A 15,610-nucleotide genomic window follows, 5' to 3' on the forward strand; every position below is an offset into this window, starting at 1 on the left:
GGCCAGTGAGGATAATTTTGAAACTATTTATTCATTTATTCAAATTTTATCTTGAATGCTCCTATTCAAGAGAGGCCTATCAATGCCGAAGCGGTAAAGTCGCTAAACACTGTTAGTTTAACTGGGCTCGTTAGAAAGTTTTCCACAAAGGTATCCCTCGCCCTAAGCAGATAGCTCTCGAGTGTTTTGCCATAATCAAATAACCAAACCAAACCAAATCAACGTGGGTTCGATTCCAGGCAAATGGGCTGGCTGCATGGGCGCTGTTATCGAATTCCTGGTGCGCTATATGGATTCGAGATAGTTTCTCTTAGAAAGTCCTCCATAAAGGTAACCCCCCATCTTAGGAAGGCAGCCCTCGCGTGTTTTGCCATAATTAAATAAACCAAACCAAATCCGTGCAAGAAAAGATAGGTAATGTCACTTGCTGGGTATTTTTTCTTTCGAAAGGTGAACAACCTTTCAAACTGTCAGTTCACTCAAATTTGCTCTAGAGAAACGCACGCAGGGTAATTTTTGTGTGTATAATATATATATTGTCTCCTAAGTTTAATTAAAGTAGAATTATTTTAAAAGTGTGCATCCATACTGGTAAGTTATATTTTGAAAGATGTTTTGAAGTAATTTGAAAGCAAAACGTTAATAATGTTTTAACGGGGACTGGAGTTAAATCATCACGAAGAATAATATTACAATTGTAAAAGTAAAAATTAAAACATGTAATTATTGTCATTGATCGGAAATTAGTTGACTTTTCAAGGGGAACAAACCAACTCCCGTTCAATGATCAATAATTGATAAAAATTTCTTCCGTAAATACCATAAATTACTACCATAACTACCATAAATTTCTTCACCCAAGTCTTACCGACTGATATAATTCAAAGCCCCTACTGCCGCTAAGAATTTTCGGACACCCTACACTTCTGAGTCAGACACGAAGAGAACACATTGCCAACTCCCCCACTAGAAAGAATGTAAGTTACTTAATACCTTTCTGGCCTTTATATCTTCATGTACATTCACTGATCTTATTTATATTATTTTCTATTTTATTTTTATATTATTTTTATGTTCTCTTTGATTTGTTTTTGCAAAGTTTGCATTATTTATCTTTTTTATAATCTTCTATGTTTATTTCAACTTTACTTTGATTTCGATTTCATAATGACAATTTCCAATGTTTAATTTCTACAAATAATATAGTACTCAAATACATAAAGATGATAGTGTCGGGGACGGTTACTCGAGTTTTACAGGATTTCTCTACAGTAATTGATTTTTACTCCAAATTGAATTGACTAAAATGCTTCATGAGAATAAGTTCTTTGAGTAACAACTATTCGCGGAAATATTTGGCCTGACTAGAATTGCCGGTTTGGCTTTAACTTACAACTCGAGTAAAGACGAAACACTTTCATATTTACGTATTTTTATCAATTATTGATCATTGAACGGGAGTTGGTTTGTTCCCCTTGAAAAGTCAACTAATTTCCGATCAATGACAATAATTACATGTTTTAATTTTTACTTTTACAATTGTAATATTATTCTTCGTGATGATTTAACTCCAGTCCCCGTTAAAACATTATTAACATTTTGCTTTCAAATTACTTCAAAACATCTTTCAAAATATAACTTACCAGTATGGATGCACACTTTTAAGGGGTCTCACGACCTTTAAATCTTCAAAAATATCGATTTTTTGAAAAACATATATGTTTTAGTTTGAACATTTCTGCGCACTTTAAAAAAAACCGTGTTAAAATATTCCGTGTAGTTTAGGAGATATCATTAAAAACGTAAAGGTCACTGACACGAGAATCCTTCATCACGTATGTAAATAAACATTTAAAGGGACACGTCATTTGCTCACAGCTGTCATAGCCGTTATATAACTGAGTGTTGCTACATTCTAGCCTACAAGTCTTATTTTTATTTCGTCAGCAATCAGTAGCAATGATTCTACTCAACTTAATACTTATTCTGAATGTTTACATCGTGTTTCCGTAAGCTATTACTACGTTGTTTGATTCTGCAAAGTTGTATTGACGTTTGCAGCATTTATTTGGTGTATATTGAATTTTTGATGCGTTAGTCTTTTTTCTGCAATAATAAGTATATTTATATATTATATTTGTGATGGCAAATAATAAAAGAGCTTCTGGGAAGCGAGCTAAAAAACGTCGCTTCCACGGCAACCGCTACACGAATATCAGATCTGAACTTTCTGATAAAAGCTTGGTTTCATCAGGTGATGACAATAATACTCAAATTGAACATGTAGAAAGTGCATCCGAGAAAAAGCTTAACAATGCATTATTTAATGAAAGTGATACTGACATTATGAATCGTTTTCATGGCTATATAATAATGGATAAAGACATATTGTTTACATTTTTGAAAGAGAATGTAATGTGCAAATTGTGCTGTAATTCTGTCAATATTTCTGAGAGAAAAACCGATTATTTTCAACAATTACTGTGAAATGTGAAAAGTGTAGTTTTAAAACAGAATTCAATAATTCAAAGTTGATTGGTGAACACAAAAATGTTCCTGAATTAAACAGACGAATTGTTTATGCTATGCGATGCATTGGTCAAGGTCTGGAACCTCTGGAAACATTTTGTGGTGTAATGGATCTGGGTAAACCTGTGACACAGAATGCTTATGACAAAATCTGCAAACATATAAATGCAGCTTCAAAAACTGTCGCCATTCAAAGTATGAAAATTGCTGCAGAAGAAGAGGCATGCAAAACTGCATCAAATTCTGTCACCGTAAGTGGTGATGGAACATGGAAAACGAGAGGACATACTTCACATATTGGAGTATGTTCTGTAATAGGGGCTGAAACAGGGAAGGTTTTAGATGTTGAAGTTCTCTCGTCCACTTGTAAAGGATGTGATCTATGGAAAGCAAAAAAATCTGGGAAAGCTTTCGAAGAGTGGCAAATGAAACATTTGCCAAATTGTCAGAAAAATCATATCAGTTCTTCAGGAAAAATGGAAGTCGATGGTATGATAAAAATTTTTCACAGATCAGAAGCTGAAAGAGGTCTCAAATATATTAATTATATTGGTGATGGTGATTCTAGAACATTCCCTGCTATACGTGACAGCAAACCATATGATGATGAAACTGTTTCAAAACTTGAATGTGTTGGTCACGTACAAAAAAGAATGGGAACTCGACTGAGAAAGCTAAAACAAGACTATAGATGTAAAAAGCTGGAGGACGGTAAACCTTTATCAGGCAAAGGACGACTGACAGACACCATGATAAATAGGCTGACTCAATATTATGGAAATGCAATTCGCTCAAATGCTTTGTCAGTTGATGAAATGCGTAAGGGTATTTGGGCAGTTTATTTTCATACGAGATCAACTGATGCTGAACCGTTACATACATTTTGTCCTGCTGGTGCAGACTCATGGTGTAAATATCAACAAGCAGTTTCAAATGGCTCAGTGGGTAAATTTCATCATAAAGTGACTTTGCCATCTTCAGTCATGGATGTTATAAAACCTGTTTTTAAAGCTTTATCAAGTCCAGATCTTTTGAAACGATGCCTTGGTAGCTTCACTCAGAATCCGAATGAATCTTTTAATTCCCTCATATGGCAGATGTGTCCGAAAACTTCTGGATCTGGGAAACGAATTGCAGAAATTGCTGTATATGAAGCAGCAATTTTATTTAACATGGGCAAAAAGGGTAGGCTATCTGTCATGAGGCAAATGGGTATCCATTCAGGTATAAATGCAATAAAATCTCAACTTCGCAGTGATATGAAACGTGTAAATACTGCTAAGGAGAGAGCAATGCAAAACACTATAGAAGCACGAAAAGCAAGGAAAAGATCCAAAACAAGTTTAGAACATCAGCAAATTGATCAAGAAGGAATAATGTATGAACCTGGAGGTTTTTAATTTGTGTATATAAATATTATGAATAGTAATAGTATTTTGTGATAAGTTATGTGTGTCGACAAAAATTTAAACATCTTGTTCAAGAAACTGATCATTAATATATTTTTATTCTCAGAAATATTTATAGTTTTATAACACAGTTTGCACATTGCATTCTCTTTCATGTATATGAAAAATATATCTTTATCTGCAATAATGTATCCTTGATAACGGTTGACTGTGTCATCACTTTCATTAAACAATGCATTGTTAATTGTTTTTCAGATGCAATTTCCTTATTATAAATATATATTCTGTCATTAACTTTATTCAAAACACAAACAAAAAGCATAAAATACAAATTAGGTACCAAATAGTACGAGTTAAGACTCGTTAAGTCACAATGTTACTCATTTTTATAGCGATGCAAACTTTACAGGTCTTTATCTCAAAACGTATTTTTTTAATGCGTCGCGCATGATATTTCAGAAACTTTTTAATGTATCTTTCTGAAATTTGTACCATAGTATTATCATGTTACACTAAATTAATTAAACTAAAATTTTGGTATTTTAATGAAATGTTTCAATTTTATAAGGTATGTAAAAATCAAAATATAGCAAAAAAATTATATTTAATATATATATCATAAAAAAATTAAAAATGCATGAATTGTGTAATATTTTTAGTTCAGTTATATTCTCAAACATTCTTCTGCATAAAAAAAGGAAAATTAAACATTTTGGTACAAAACATTTCTTGTACATGTGCGCGCAGTGTGCGTACAGATTAATTAGATGTGAAAAATGTCTTATAATTTAACATTTGTTTTTACAATTTTTATTATAATTTTCAAATTTCAAGTACATCTAATTAAAGAATAGACATTAAATTAATAATGAACAAAATATTGAGTATTTTTGATAAGAATTAAAAAAGTTGCACAAGATTGAAAAAAGGTAAAAAAATTCATCTTTCAACTCATTCAAGGGTCGTGTGACCCCTTAAAATAATTCTACTTTAATTAAACTTAGGAGATAATATAATCAATTAATCAATACTGTTTATTTTATAGTATATATATATATAGTATATATATATATATATATATGCGTGAATGTGCGAAATATGGTATCTGAAATAACAAGGAAGTTAAAAGTTAAAACTGGAAAAAGAAATCTAACGAAATCATTTATTTATATTATTAAATTTTTATATTATCATTGATATTAAACTGCACTGTAGTCAAAGAATAAATGTCTGAAAATACCTATATACATGTAGTGATATCTCACAAACCTTTATGTAGGATATATATAAATTTTCATTAGCGAATGCTCAGTTCAAAGCACATAAAACTTACGAGGGAAAAGCTTATTTTAAAAAAAGCATTTCATAAGAACGCAGCAGGGGTGGCAAAAGGAGATATGTTCTGTGTTTCTAAGTGTACTATATCCATTGTTAGTAGCGAGCACTTTATCATTTTATATAGCTTATTGAATAGCTGTATACGTATAGTATATATACGGGTTCATAGACGACAGTAAAGAATTTTGCAGGTCACATACGAGCTCACCGGCCATTGGTGAAGGATTTTTCGGAACTCATGTGGGCTGCTAACTGCTCAAGGATTAATTGTTTCATAACAGATGCTTCTGCTAAGGGCAAATCAATTCAAATGAAAAGAAGCTGGAATTGTGTCAGAAAGCTTTACTCTACTAATATGAAATAACATTAGATGAATCTAATTTGATTTTGCGATTCAAATTTGCGTACTCACCTTTCAAACAGAACATTAAGACAAAATTGGGCCCAAGTAAGTAACTAGGACCCAAGATTAGGACCTAGTTTTCTTAAATTATTATGAGAAATGTACTGGATGACTCAGGAACTCTTAAAATTTGGGCCCATAAACCTGAGTCTTATCGACCTTGGCAATAATCAAGCTCTGATCCCAAGGAACAGGAGCCAGTTTCCTTTAGAAAGTCCTTCACGAAGGCATTCCTTCCGTTGGGCAGATAGCCCCAGTGTGCTTTGCCATAATCAAACCAAATCAAACCCAAGGAACAGGAACGATAGTAAGTACGTCAGAATGTCGAAAGAACACTTATATTGATAAATTATTTATAAAAACATTAAATTATGATTAGTTTAAATAGTTAAATTATCTCTCTTTAGCAATTGACTCTTTAAATTTCCTTGTTGATTTGCTGTGAGGGTAGATTAAGCTAACGGCCATTGAGCATAATTCTATGAAAATTCGAGTTCAGATGTTGAAAGATTAACTATCATTTTAAGCTAAAAATTCTAAATAAAAATTCTATAAATTTTTCAGAAGATGGATATTTATCCTTAGATGTATTAAAATGTTCAGAATTATCTTTAGGAAAAAGGTTAATACTAGATACTAAAATTAGTTGTTTTTAAGGCAGTCATATTAACATTTGATTGTTCATGGAAATTCGTGATCCTTAATCAAGTTATTTTACAGCATTAATTTTGAATAACAATGAAAATGTTCTGAAGCATAAATATGTCATAGAGTGTTTTGTCGCAAATTTGAAATAGTACTATATCTCAAGCATAAAAAGCTCAAAATCTGAAGAATTTCAAACGAACATATGAAGTATGTAACAAGCTCTTCGTAATGTACGAGTATTACGTATTCTCTGGAGCTTTTATTTTTTTAAATACTTTCAAAATACGTATTTTGTACAAAACTCGGACGCCTGTATGGTCATGTAGAATGCTGTAACCATTCATTTTACTTCTGTATAGTAGAACTATGTAGTCATCCAGCAATTTCATTTTTTATTGCTTATGATTAAGAAATATTTTAAAATAAACTATAAATGGTGGTACTTAGAATTAAAATGATAATATTTTGGGTTCAGGCTCCAACACCAATTATTCTGCTCCCAAAAAAGCCAACAGAAATATTTTAAAAAATGTAACGTTTCCTATAAGATGTTAATCCTACTCAATTCAAATATGTGACCGAGTAGTTACAACCCGAACCACTGATATTTCCCCACGGTTTCTATTCCCAGAGGTTGGACGTTGAGATTATGTGAGATTTTGTATGAGATTTTGTGATTTTTCTGGTCTGTGATGAAAATACAGATTAGTTTTCTATAGAAACTCCACTGTGGATATACATACCTTCCCGTTAAGCTTTGCCATAAACAAATGATTTAGAACAGCCGTGGTTTAGAAGTGTATTCTGTGCTCATTTATTCTCCGCTTATAAATTTTCCTGAAGAATATTTAATTCTGTAGTAGCTGTAAAATAACCAATTTTAGACGCTCAGAATTTTATATACCATTATTTAGAAAGTTGAGTTCAGTCTTTATTTTCTTAACTTTTATTTCCTGTTAAATTGATTCAACACTATGAGTTGAAGGATATTGAGATCATGTGATCACACCGAAAAACGAAAATCTTATTTGGTAAAATATTCACAATACTTTAATTAATTGAAAAACGAAATGCTCTATATCCTTACACTCAAAATTAGCAGCTATATGCATAATTAATAATTTCTTCAGAGCCACTACAAATTTATTACAGGCTGTTTTATCTATCTAATACGCAGCCATTAGTTTTCTAAATGCGCAGCTTTTGTTCCCAACACTTGGTAGGAATAATCGATAATCAACCACTTGGTGAATTTAACACATAAAGATATGAAACTTTTTGTTGTTATCTTACTAAAGCACAAGGGTATTTTATTAACTGGAATTTTACTGTAAGGTGTCTTCAACCTGCAATGTTAAAAATGTTTCACCCACAATGTTAAGAGAAAATTTTCTTTTCTCACTTTGAAATAGTGTAATCAATTGAAAGTCAGGGTCCACGATTAATAAATAAATGAATGTTGTAGCTGTAGCCACCTTTTCCAACATCCTGTATATGCAGTTTATTTTTCTGTTTATTGTCAAATATTCCAATATTTAAAATGTAAAAACTGAGCTAATTTTTCAGTCTTAAGAGCTGAAATTTGTGTATGAGACGTATAGAATTTCTTTTTATGTATGCACTTCATTAACTTTTTTTAATTCTTTTTTAGGAAATGTGAGGTTACTTCTCCTTTAAAAATAGGTTTAAGTGTTTCACATGACAGCATTTTCTCCCCTGAAAGTAATGCAAGTGTTTTGAACAGTGAGGAGCTTAATGTTCCTCGAGGCTCATCTCTATCTGTTCGTCATACTTCAATAAAAAATATGTTTAAGGTAACCCTAAGATAATTATTTTTTGCACTAACATCTTTTCATATTGTCATCATTAATTTTTAAAATATTTGCATTTTCAGCTATTCTATCTCTAGAGCATTAAAATGTTATGTATGATTTTATTTTTGATATTTTTAATTAATTATTTTTGCTTTATCTTATCATTCAATTATGTATGCATGCTTTTTGCGTAACACAGGAAAATTCGCCTCACTAGCAGATAATATGCTATTAAATCAAATAAGATATTTTAATTAAAAAAGTAGCGGTGTTAAAAAATATTAGATGTATAAATTGCTTGCATACAAAACTGTCAATTATTTAAAAACTGATATAGTCTAAAAAATTTTTAATTCAGATTTATAAATGCCATTGAAATTATTTAATTACTGCTGATTTAAAAGAATCTGCATACCTTGGGCATCATCAAAAATATAATAAAAAGTGTAAAACCTTAATTTTTTGATGAAATCAGTTTAGCTACATATATTCCTTAATTTATTGTTGCTTTATCGCAAAAAGTCTCAAAATTTTCTTTGATATCTTTTGATAACTAAGTTTTGGTAAATAATGGTTATTGAACAGTAGGTATTTTTTAATTTACTAAATTTTTATATTTTATGCTGTATATAGAAGCTGTATAGTAGGGTTGCCAAAATTAATGTTAGTTGAAAGATTCAAAGATAATGGTTTTTGGTTTTTAAGGTTTGTAGCTTAAATTACGAGAGATGCGTATGAGTGCAATGAAAAAAAGAATTGAGAAAGTTCAATGAAGTATAAAAAGCTTCAAAATCGATATTCAGTTATTACCAAAGTGAGAAACTGGTCTACGTTAATATACTATACAAAATGCATTTTATTGGAAGGATTTCTAGATAGCACTATGCTGGAGAATAAACATCGGCAGTAGAAGTCGGCGCTAGGCATTTTGCATCTCGGTTCAAACGCTGCGAGTCCTAAATTTTGCTGGGCCCCCACCAGCGGCCGAGCGGTTAAAGTCTCTGAACACTGGTAGTTCGGTCCGAGGTTCGAATCTCACGAACGGGCTGGCTGTATGGGCGTTTACGTGCTTTTCCCCATGTGTAACGTGTATACGAGCCAGTGTCCCTTAGAAAGTCCTCCACGAAGGCATCACTCCCCTTAGGCAGATAGCCCTAGTGTGCTTTGCCATAATTAAATACACCACACCACACCTAAATTTTGCTGCCTGATGCCTCTCTAAATTCTCAAAAGTTTTACTGGCCCTGTATTCTGCTGTCCAGTGCCTACCCTAAATTCTAAAGATTTTGCCATTCCTAAATTTTGTTGTTCTATGCTTCTAATAAGTTCTAAAAATTTTGCGGCCCGATGCAATTGCACAGGTTGCACCGGCTTCGGCGCCTAATCCGCATAAATTTACAGACATTCCTCTTTCTTTGTAAATTACGAATATCGGTTCGGTGGATACAGAAAATACGACTATAATAAAAATTGATATGATTAACATTTTACTTCTGTAGAGTTTCAAATTTCATAAAATCACAATGCATAATCATCATCTTCCTCTCGGAGGTATTCGAGAAAGAATTAAATCGGTTTTCATACCTATTAATGAACTTCTAAGAGCAAATCTGGTGAACGGATGCAAAGCAAAATACGTTGGTTTTGCGGAATAATGGTTCGCTGTTGAGTAAAACGACGTGCATTATTAAATTCATAGCTGATCTCTTTAAAATATTTATTAAATATGACAGTACAAATTTTACTCAAAAAAGGAGAACAATTTTCTTTACAACCTATTAAAATGTAATATTTTGCTAATTAGAGTTTTTATTTTACTGTCACCATATAAAATATTATTTTTGCTGATTTCATTCACCCATAATGTAGAAATGTTTTTTCATTAAGCTCTGTGCCTTATCTTAAGAAACTTTGTAATTCGAAATCTTGCTAAGAACAATATTTAAGGTGCAGTAAGGAATTACCAACATTTAATAAACTAGTAATAAAATGTATAGTTAGTATTGTTACGAATTTGGTATTTAAAAAGCTAATGTTAGTTCAATTAGAAATTAAATGGTTTTATTTCTCGCGCAGTGCAGCGCGTGACGAATATTAAAAGAAAGCTAAGCCGGAAAATTGAAAATACAAGAGCGCGTGCATTAAATAAATAAATATCTCTTTTTGATTTCGAGAAAGTACTGGAAAATTCTAGCGCGTGATTTTAAAATCTTATAAAAGGAGGAAAACATCTCAGTTTGTAGTAGTTGCTTAGTTTGTTGTTGTTTAGAAAACTACTGTTGTTGATTGTAGCGAATTCGCGGATTAGCGTTCTTTAGCTGTTTTGAATTACGTTCTATTGACATTTGAGTAGTTAAAAGAAAACTACTGTGAGATATTGTAATACTGCATGATAATTTGAGAAAATTTAAGCATTTTTGTTGTGATAATAATAAATTTTTGTTCATTTTTCATCGGACTTGTGCATTCATTTCATAACGAACCCGTACGCACGCAACAAATTTTTGGTGTCAGAAGTGGGATTTGAATGCCAATAACAAGAGCGATGGAAGAACAATTGAGACAGCTCATTAGTGGTTTTGCTGCATTCCAAGAAAAGATGGAAGCTGGCCAAGCATCATTTAAGGAAGAAATGAAATTGGGCCAGGAATCCATTAAGGAAGAAATGAAATTGGGCCAGGAATCCGTTAAGGACGAAATGAAAGCCGTTCAAGCTGGTCAAGAAGAAATGAAAAGAGAAATACTTGCATAATAGAAAATAAATTTGAAGCTATGGAAGGCAGAATTGACGCAGTTGAAAATAAAGTTGGACATATTGAAGAAAGAGTTTCTTCGGTGAAAGAAGAAATAGAAGAAAGAGTTTCTTCTTTAAAAGAACAAATTGATGAGAGAGTTTCTGCAGTTGCCAAAGAAATGGATACTTTAAAGAAATTCGTAGCGTCGGCAGGGAGCAGGAGTGATGATTTTAAATTCTTACCAATGCCTGCTCGTCCACCTCTGAAGCTATCCACATATGATGGGAAGACCTCCTGGCAGGTGTATAAGACACAATTTTCTATCGTGGCGGATGCGAATGGATGGGATTCCCAAGCTAAGGCCTGTCATCTCGCCGCTTCTCTAAGAGCCGACGCAGCGGATATCCTTCAGACTCTTCCCGAAAACAAAAGGTTAGATTTCGAAGCTCTGTCCGGCGCCTTGGAGTTGCGCTTTGGGGAGAAGTGTTTAAAAGACTACAGCAGGCTCCAATTAAAATCTCGTCAACAGAAGCCTACCGAAACACTTCAGGAGCTCGCCGCGGATGTTGAAAGGCTGTCCCATCTCGCCTTTTCGGAATGCCCGACAGAAACAAGGGAAATCCTGTCCTTGCAATACTTTATCGACGGCATCCGAGATACTGAAATACAGAAAGCTCTACGAATGGCGGACGTAAAAGATTTAAAAAGTGCTCTAGTGTACGCCATGAAATTTGAGGCAGCCCAGCAAGCCACTCGTCGAGACCGCCACCCAGTCAGAGCTGCTCAAGTCCAGGAGCCAGGGGATCAAGTCACCGCTCGACTTGACGATTTAACTAGACAACTGAACGCCTTGAGACGGAATATTGGTGAGAAGAAACCGACCGTTAAGTGTTGGAACTGCGGTGCTGAAGGACACATACGACGAAACTGCAAAACACCCCAGGGTACTGATGTTAAGACCGCTTCTAACAAGCAGCAGGGAAACTAATTAGTGGCCATCTCGCGGGGCGGAGGTTGCCAGATAATGAAAAGCCCCCGTTTAAAGCGCTTCAGATTTCTGCAGTGAGAGGCGGCAGTAATGGACTTTTCATAATAGGACATATTAATGGAGTTCCGTGCAATATGACTATAGATACAGGAGCCAACGTCACCATCATCCGAAAAGATTTGGCTCAACAACTAGGAAACAAACTTATCTGGACGCCGCCCTGCGTTACCCTCCAGACTGTGTCCGGTGAGAAGATCGATATCGACGGAAAAGTAAATGTTAACATCACGTTTGGAAGTGCCGCTTACCATCACACGGCATGTGTAGCAGAGATCACTGATTCTTGCATACTCGGATTGGACTTTCTAAGGAAATACAATTTTTCCTTGGATTTTAAAAATAACGAATTGCATTCTACATCTGAGGACATAGCGTTATTTCTCGTTAATGATGAAGAAGTTAAATCTGTCCATAAAATCATAGCACAAGACTATATTACAATACCGGCAAGAACAGAAATTTTACTTCCTGGATCCATAGCCGAAAATAGAAATTTCCGCTACGGCATCATAGAATATCCCAATAACTGTAATATCCCAAAAGGAGTATTAGTAGCCTCAACACTCGTCGACCTATCCAGAACGGTTATCCCGGTGAGAGTCGCCAATGTAACTGAAAAGTCGAGAGTTATTAAGAAAGGTGAAGTGGTTGCAACATGTACTTCAGTAACCAGCGTTGAAAAAAAGAGTAACATCCCAGAATCCGTGTCCTCAGAGAGCATTACATCGGAGTTATTGCAGAATGCACAATTAAACGATAAAGAGAAAAATGCTGCCGATCGCGTCATTAAAGATCTTCAAGTTGTTTTCTCCCGCTCGTCTTCTGACGTGGGTCGAACTAGTTTGACACAACATAGAATAGATACTGGCGATCATCCCCCGATCAAGCAACATCCAAGACGTCTACCGTTTGCTAAACAGGAAGAGGTGCGAACACTGTTAAAAGATATGGAAGAAGGCGATGTCATCGAGCCTTCAGCGAGTCCATGGGCATCTCCCATCGTTCTCGTCAGAAAGAAAGACGGCTCAACAAGATTTTGCGTTGACTATCGCCGGTTGAATGAGGTTACGAAGAAAGACAGTTACCCTCTTCCTAGAATTGATGACATTCTAGACACTCTTTCTGGAAGCAAGTGGTTCTCAACACTTGATTTAAAGAGTGGGTATTGGCAGGTAGAAATCCATCCTGATGACCGAGAAAAGACGGCATTTCCTACGGGACAAGGACTTTGGCAGTTCAAAGTGATGCCGTTTGGACTGTGTAATGCGCCGGCAACATTCGAACGTCTTATGGAGACTGTTTTGAAAGGCCTTTCTTACGAAGCCTGTCTGATATACCTGGACGATATCATCATCGTCGGAAAGAGTTTTGAAGAGCATCTAGAAAATCTTAGAAAGGTGCTTCAGAAACTGAAAGAGGCCAATCTGAAGCTGACTCCCGCTAAATGCAAATTGTTTCGAAAGGAAGTGACTTACCTGGGACATGTCATCTCTGCAGAAGGTGTGCGCACGGATCCTGAAAAGGTATCAGCGGTTAAATCCTGGACGCGTCCCGAAAATGTCCATCAGCTGAGAAGCTTCCTAGGGCTTTGCACCTACTATAGGAGATTCGTGAAGAACTTTTCTTCCATCGCAAGACCACTTCACAAGCTGACAGAGAGCAAGCAAAGATTCTTGTGGACAAAGGAATGCGAGGATGCATTTAACAACTTAAAGGAAGCTTTAACATCTGCTCCAATCCTGACGTATCCTCAGCTCGACAGAGCATTTATTCTCGACACCGACGCGAGCAATGAAAGTGTCGGTGCTGTTTTGTCCCAAGAAATAGACGGCCAAGAACGTGTAGTAGCTTACTGGAGCAAGTGCCTGTCTAAACCGGAGAGGAATTACTGTGTCACAAGGAAAGAGTTGCTCGCCATAGTCAAAGCTGTAGAACATTTCCATCATTATCTATACGGGAGAAAATTCCTCCTCCGCACGGACCATGCCTCATTGGCGTGGCTTTTAAATTTCAAAAATCCTGAGGGTCAAATAGCCAGGTGGATACAGAGACTCCAAGAATATGACATCACTATCCGTCATCGTAAGGGATCATCACACGGAAACGCCGACGCCCTGTCTAGAAGACCTTGCCAAGAAAACTGCCGATATTGTTCCAGGGTGGAAGCGAAATACGAACTGCTGACTCCGGTCGCAAGACAAATTACAACATCAACATCGGCTGCTCGAGACCCGTGGAGTGATGATGAAGTCAGGAAAGACCAGCTGGAAGACCACGACATTAAACCCATACTTGATTTAATAGAGTCATCAAACAGAAAACCTACATGGCAGGACATTTCTATCTGTAGTCCTACAACAAAACAATACTGGGCACTCTGGGATTCACTTCACATTCGAAACGGCGTCTTATACCGGAAATTCGAGTCGGATGATGGGAAGACGTTCCGATGGCAACTGATACTTCCGAGATCCCGGATTCCTGATGTCCTCAAAGAACTACATAACAGCCCTACAGGAGGTCACTTTGGAATTATGAAGACCTTACAGAGAGTTCGTGAGCGCTTTTACTGGAATAATGCAAAGAATGACGTGCAAAAGTGGTGCCGATCTTGCGATGCCTGTGCAGGTCGGAAAGGACCGAGGAAACGCAGCCGAGGCAGACTGCAACGTTACAACGTAGGTGCGCCTTTTGAACGTATCGCCTTTGACATCCTGGGACCTCTGCCACGAACTGCTGATGGCAACAAATACATACTCGTTGTCATTGATTACTTCACCAAGTGGCCTGAAGCTTATCCTATTCCTGATCAAGAGGCAGTCACAGTAGCTGAGGTAATGATACAGCACTGGATTTCCAGGTTCGAAGTGCCTCTTCAGTTACATTCCGATCAGGGAAGGAATTTTGCCTCGGCAGTAATCAAAGAACTATGCAAACTACTTGGCATTGACAAAACTCAAACGACGCCATTGCATCCCCAGTCGGACGGCATGGTAGAGAGGTTCAATCGAACCATCCTTAATAACCTCTCATTAGTGGTTTCCAGAAACCAACAGGACTGGGACAAGAAATTACCACTCTTTTTACTGGCTTACCGCAGTGCTGTCCACGAGACTACCGGCTATTCTCCATCACAGATGCTCTTCGGTCTTGACCTTCGTCTGCCTTGTGATCTATTGTTTGGCCGCCCTCCGGATGCTCCTTCATCGTCTGAGGAATATATTCAAGATCTCCAGGCCCGGTTTGAAGTGATGCACAATTTTGCACGAGAGCGAGTCAACTTGGCGACGGAGAAGATGAAGACCCGATACGACACAAGAGCTACTGAACATCAATTCCACGAAGGAGACAAGGTGTGGTTGTGGAATCCGACTCGACGGAAAGGACTTTGTCCGAAATTACAGTCACCTTGGGATGGGCCGTACACAGTCCTAAACAGGCTGAATGACGTCGTGGTTCGGATTCGTAAGTCTTCGAACTCTAAACCTAAAGTCGTTCATTACGACAGGTTAGCTCATTACTATGGCCATAGTACATAATGTAAATAATTGTAAATAGTATAAGACCATGGTCCATTTTTGTTTTTAAATGTGTATTTGATTTGTATTTGATAGCATTTGATTTGTTTTATGTATTGCATTTATTGTTCATGTTATTTATTATTGTAATGTAATGCTTATTAATGC

The 15,610-nt window shown here is 35.8% G+C and overlaps 1 protein-coding gene across 5 annotated transcripts in view; it reads left to right on the forward strand.

Moving 5' to 3' along the window:
- LOC118196119 (uncharacterized) overlaps positions 1 to 15,610 on the forward strand; it is a 326,905-nt gene that overhangs the window by 266,717 nt on the left and 44,578 nt on the right. For 4 of the 5 annotated variants that reach the window (XM_085808355.1, XM_085808356.1, XM_085808357.1 and 1 more), the window contains one exon: positions 7,979 to 8,141. In XM_085808355.1, coding sequence (XP_085664481.1) covers positions 7,979 to 8,141 — 163 coding nt within the window. Of the gene's footprint in view, positions 1 to 2,038; positions 2,255 to 7,978; positions 8,142 to 15,610 lie in introns of those variants that run through there. The other variant, XM_085808359.1, reaches the window with a different exon arrangement.

Source organism: Stegodyphus dumicola, chromosome X1, assembly GCF_044657685.1.
Source record: "Stegodyphus dumicola isolate Sdum_Otavi_A_Nest chromosome X1, ASM4465768v1".
Classification (NCBI taxonomy): Eukaryota; Metazoa; Arthropoda; class Arachnida; order Araneae; family Eresidae; genus Stegodyphus; species Stegodyphus dumicola.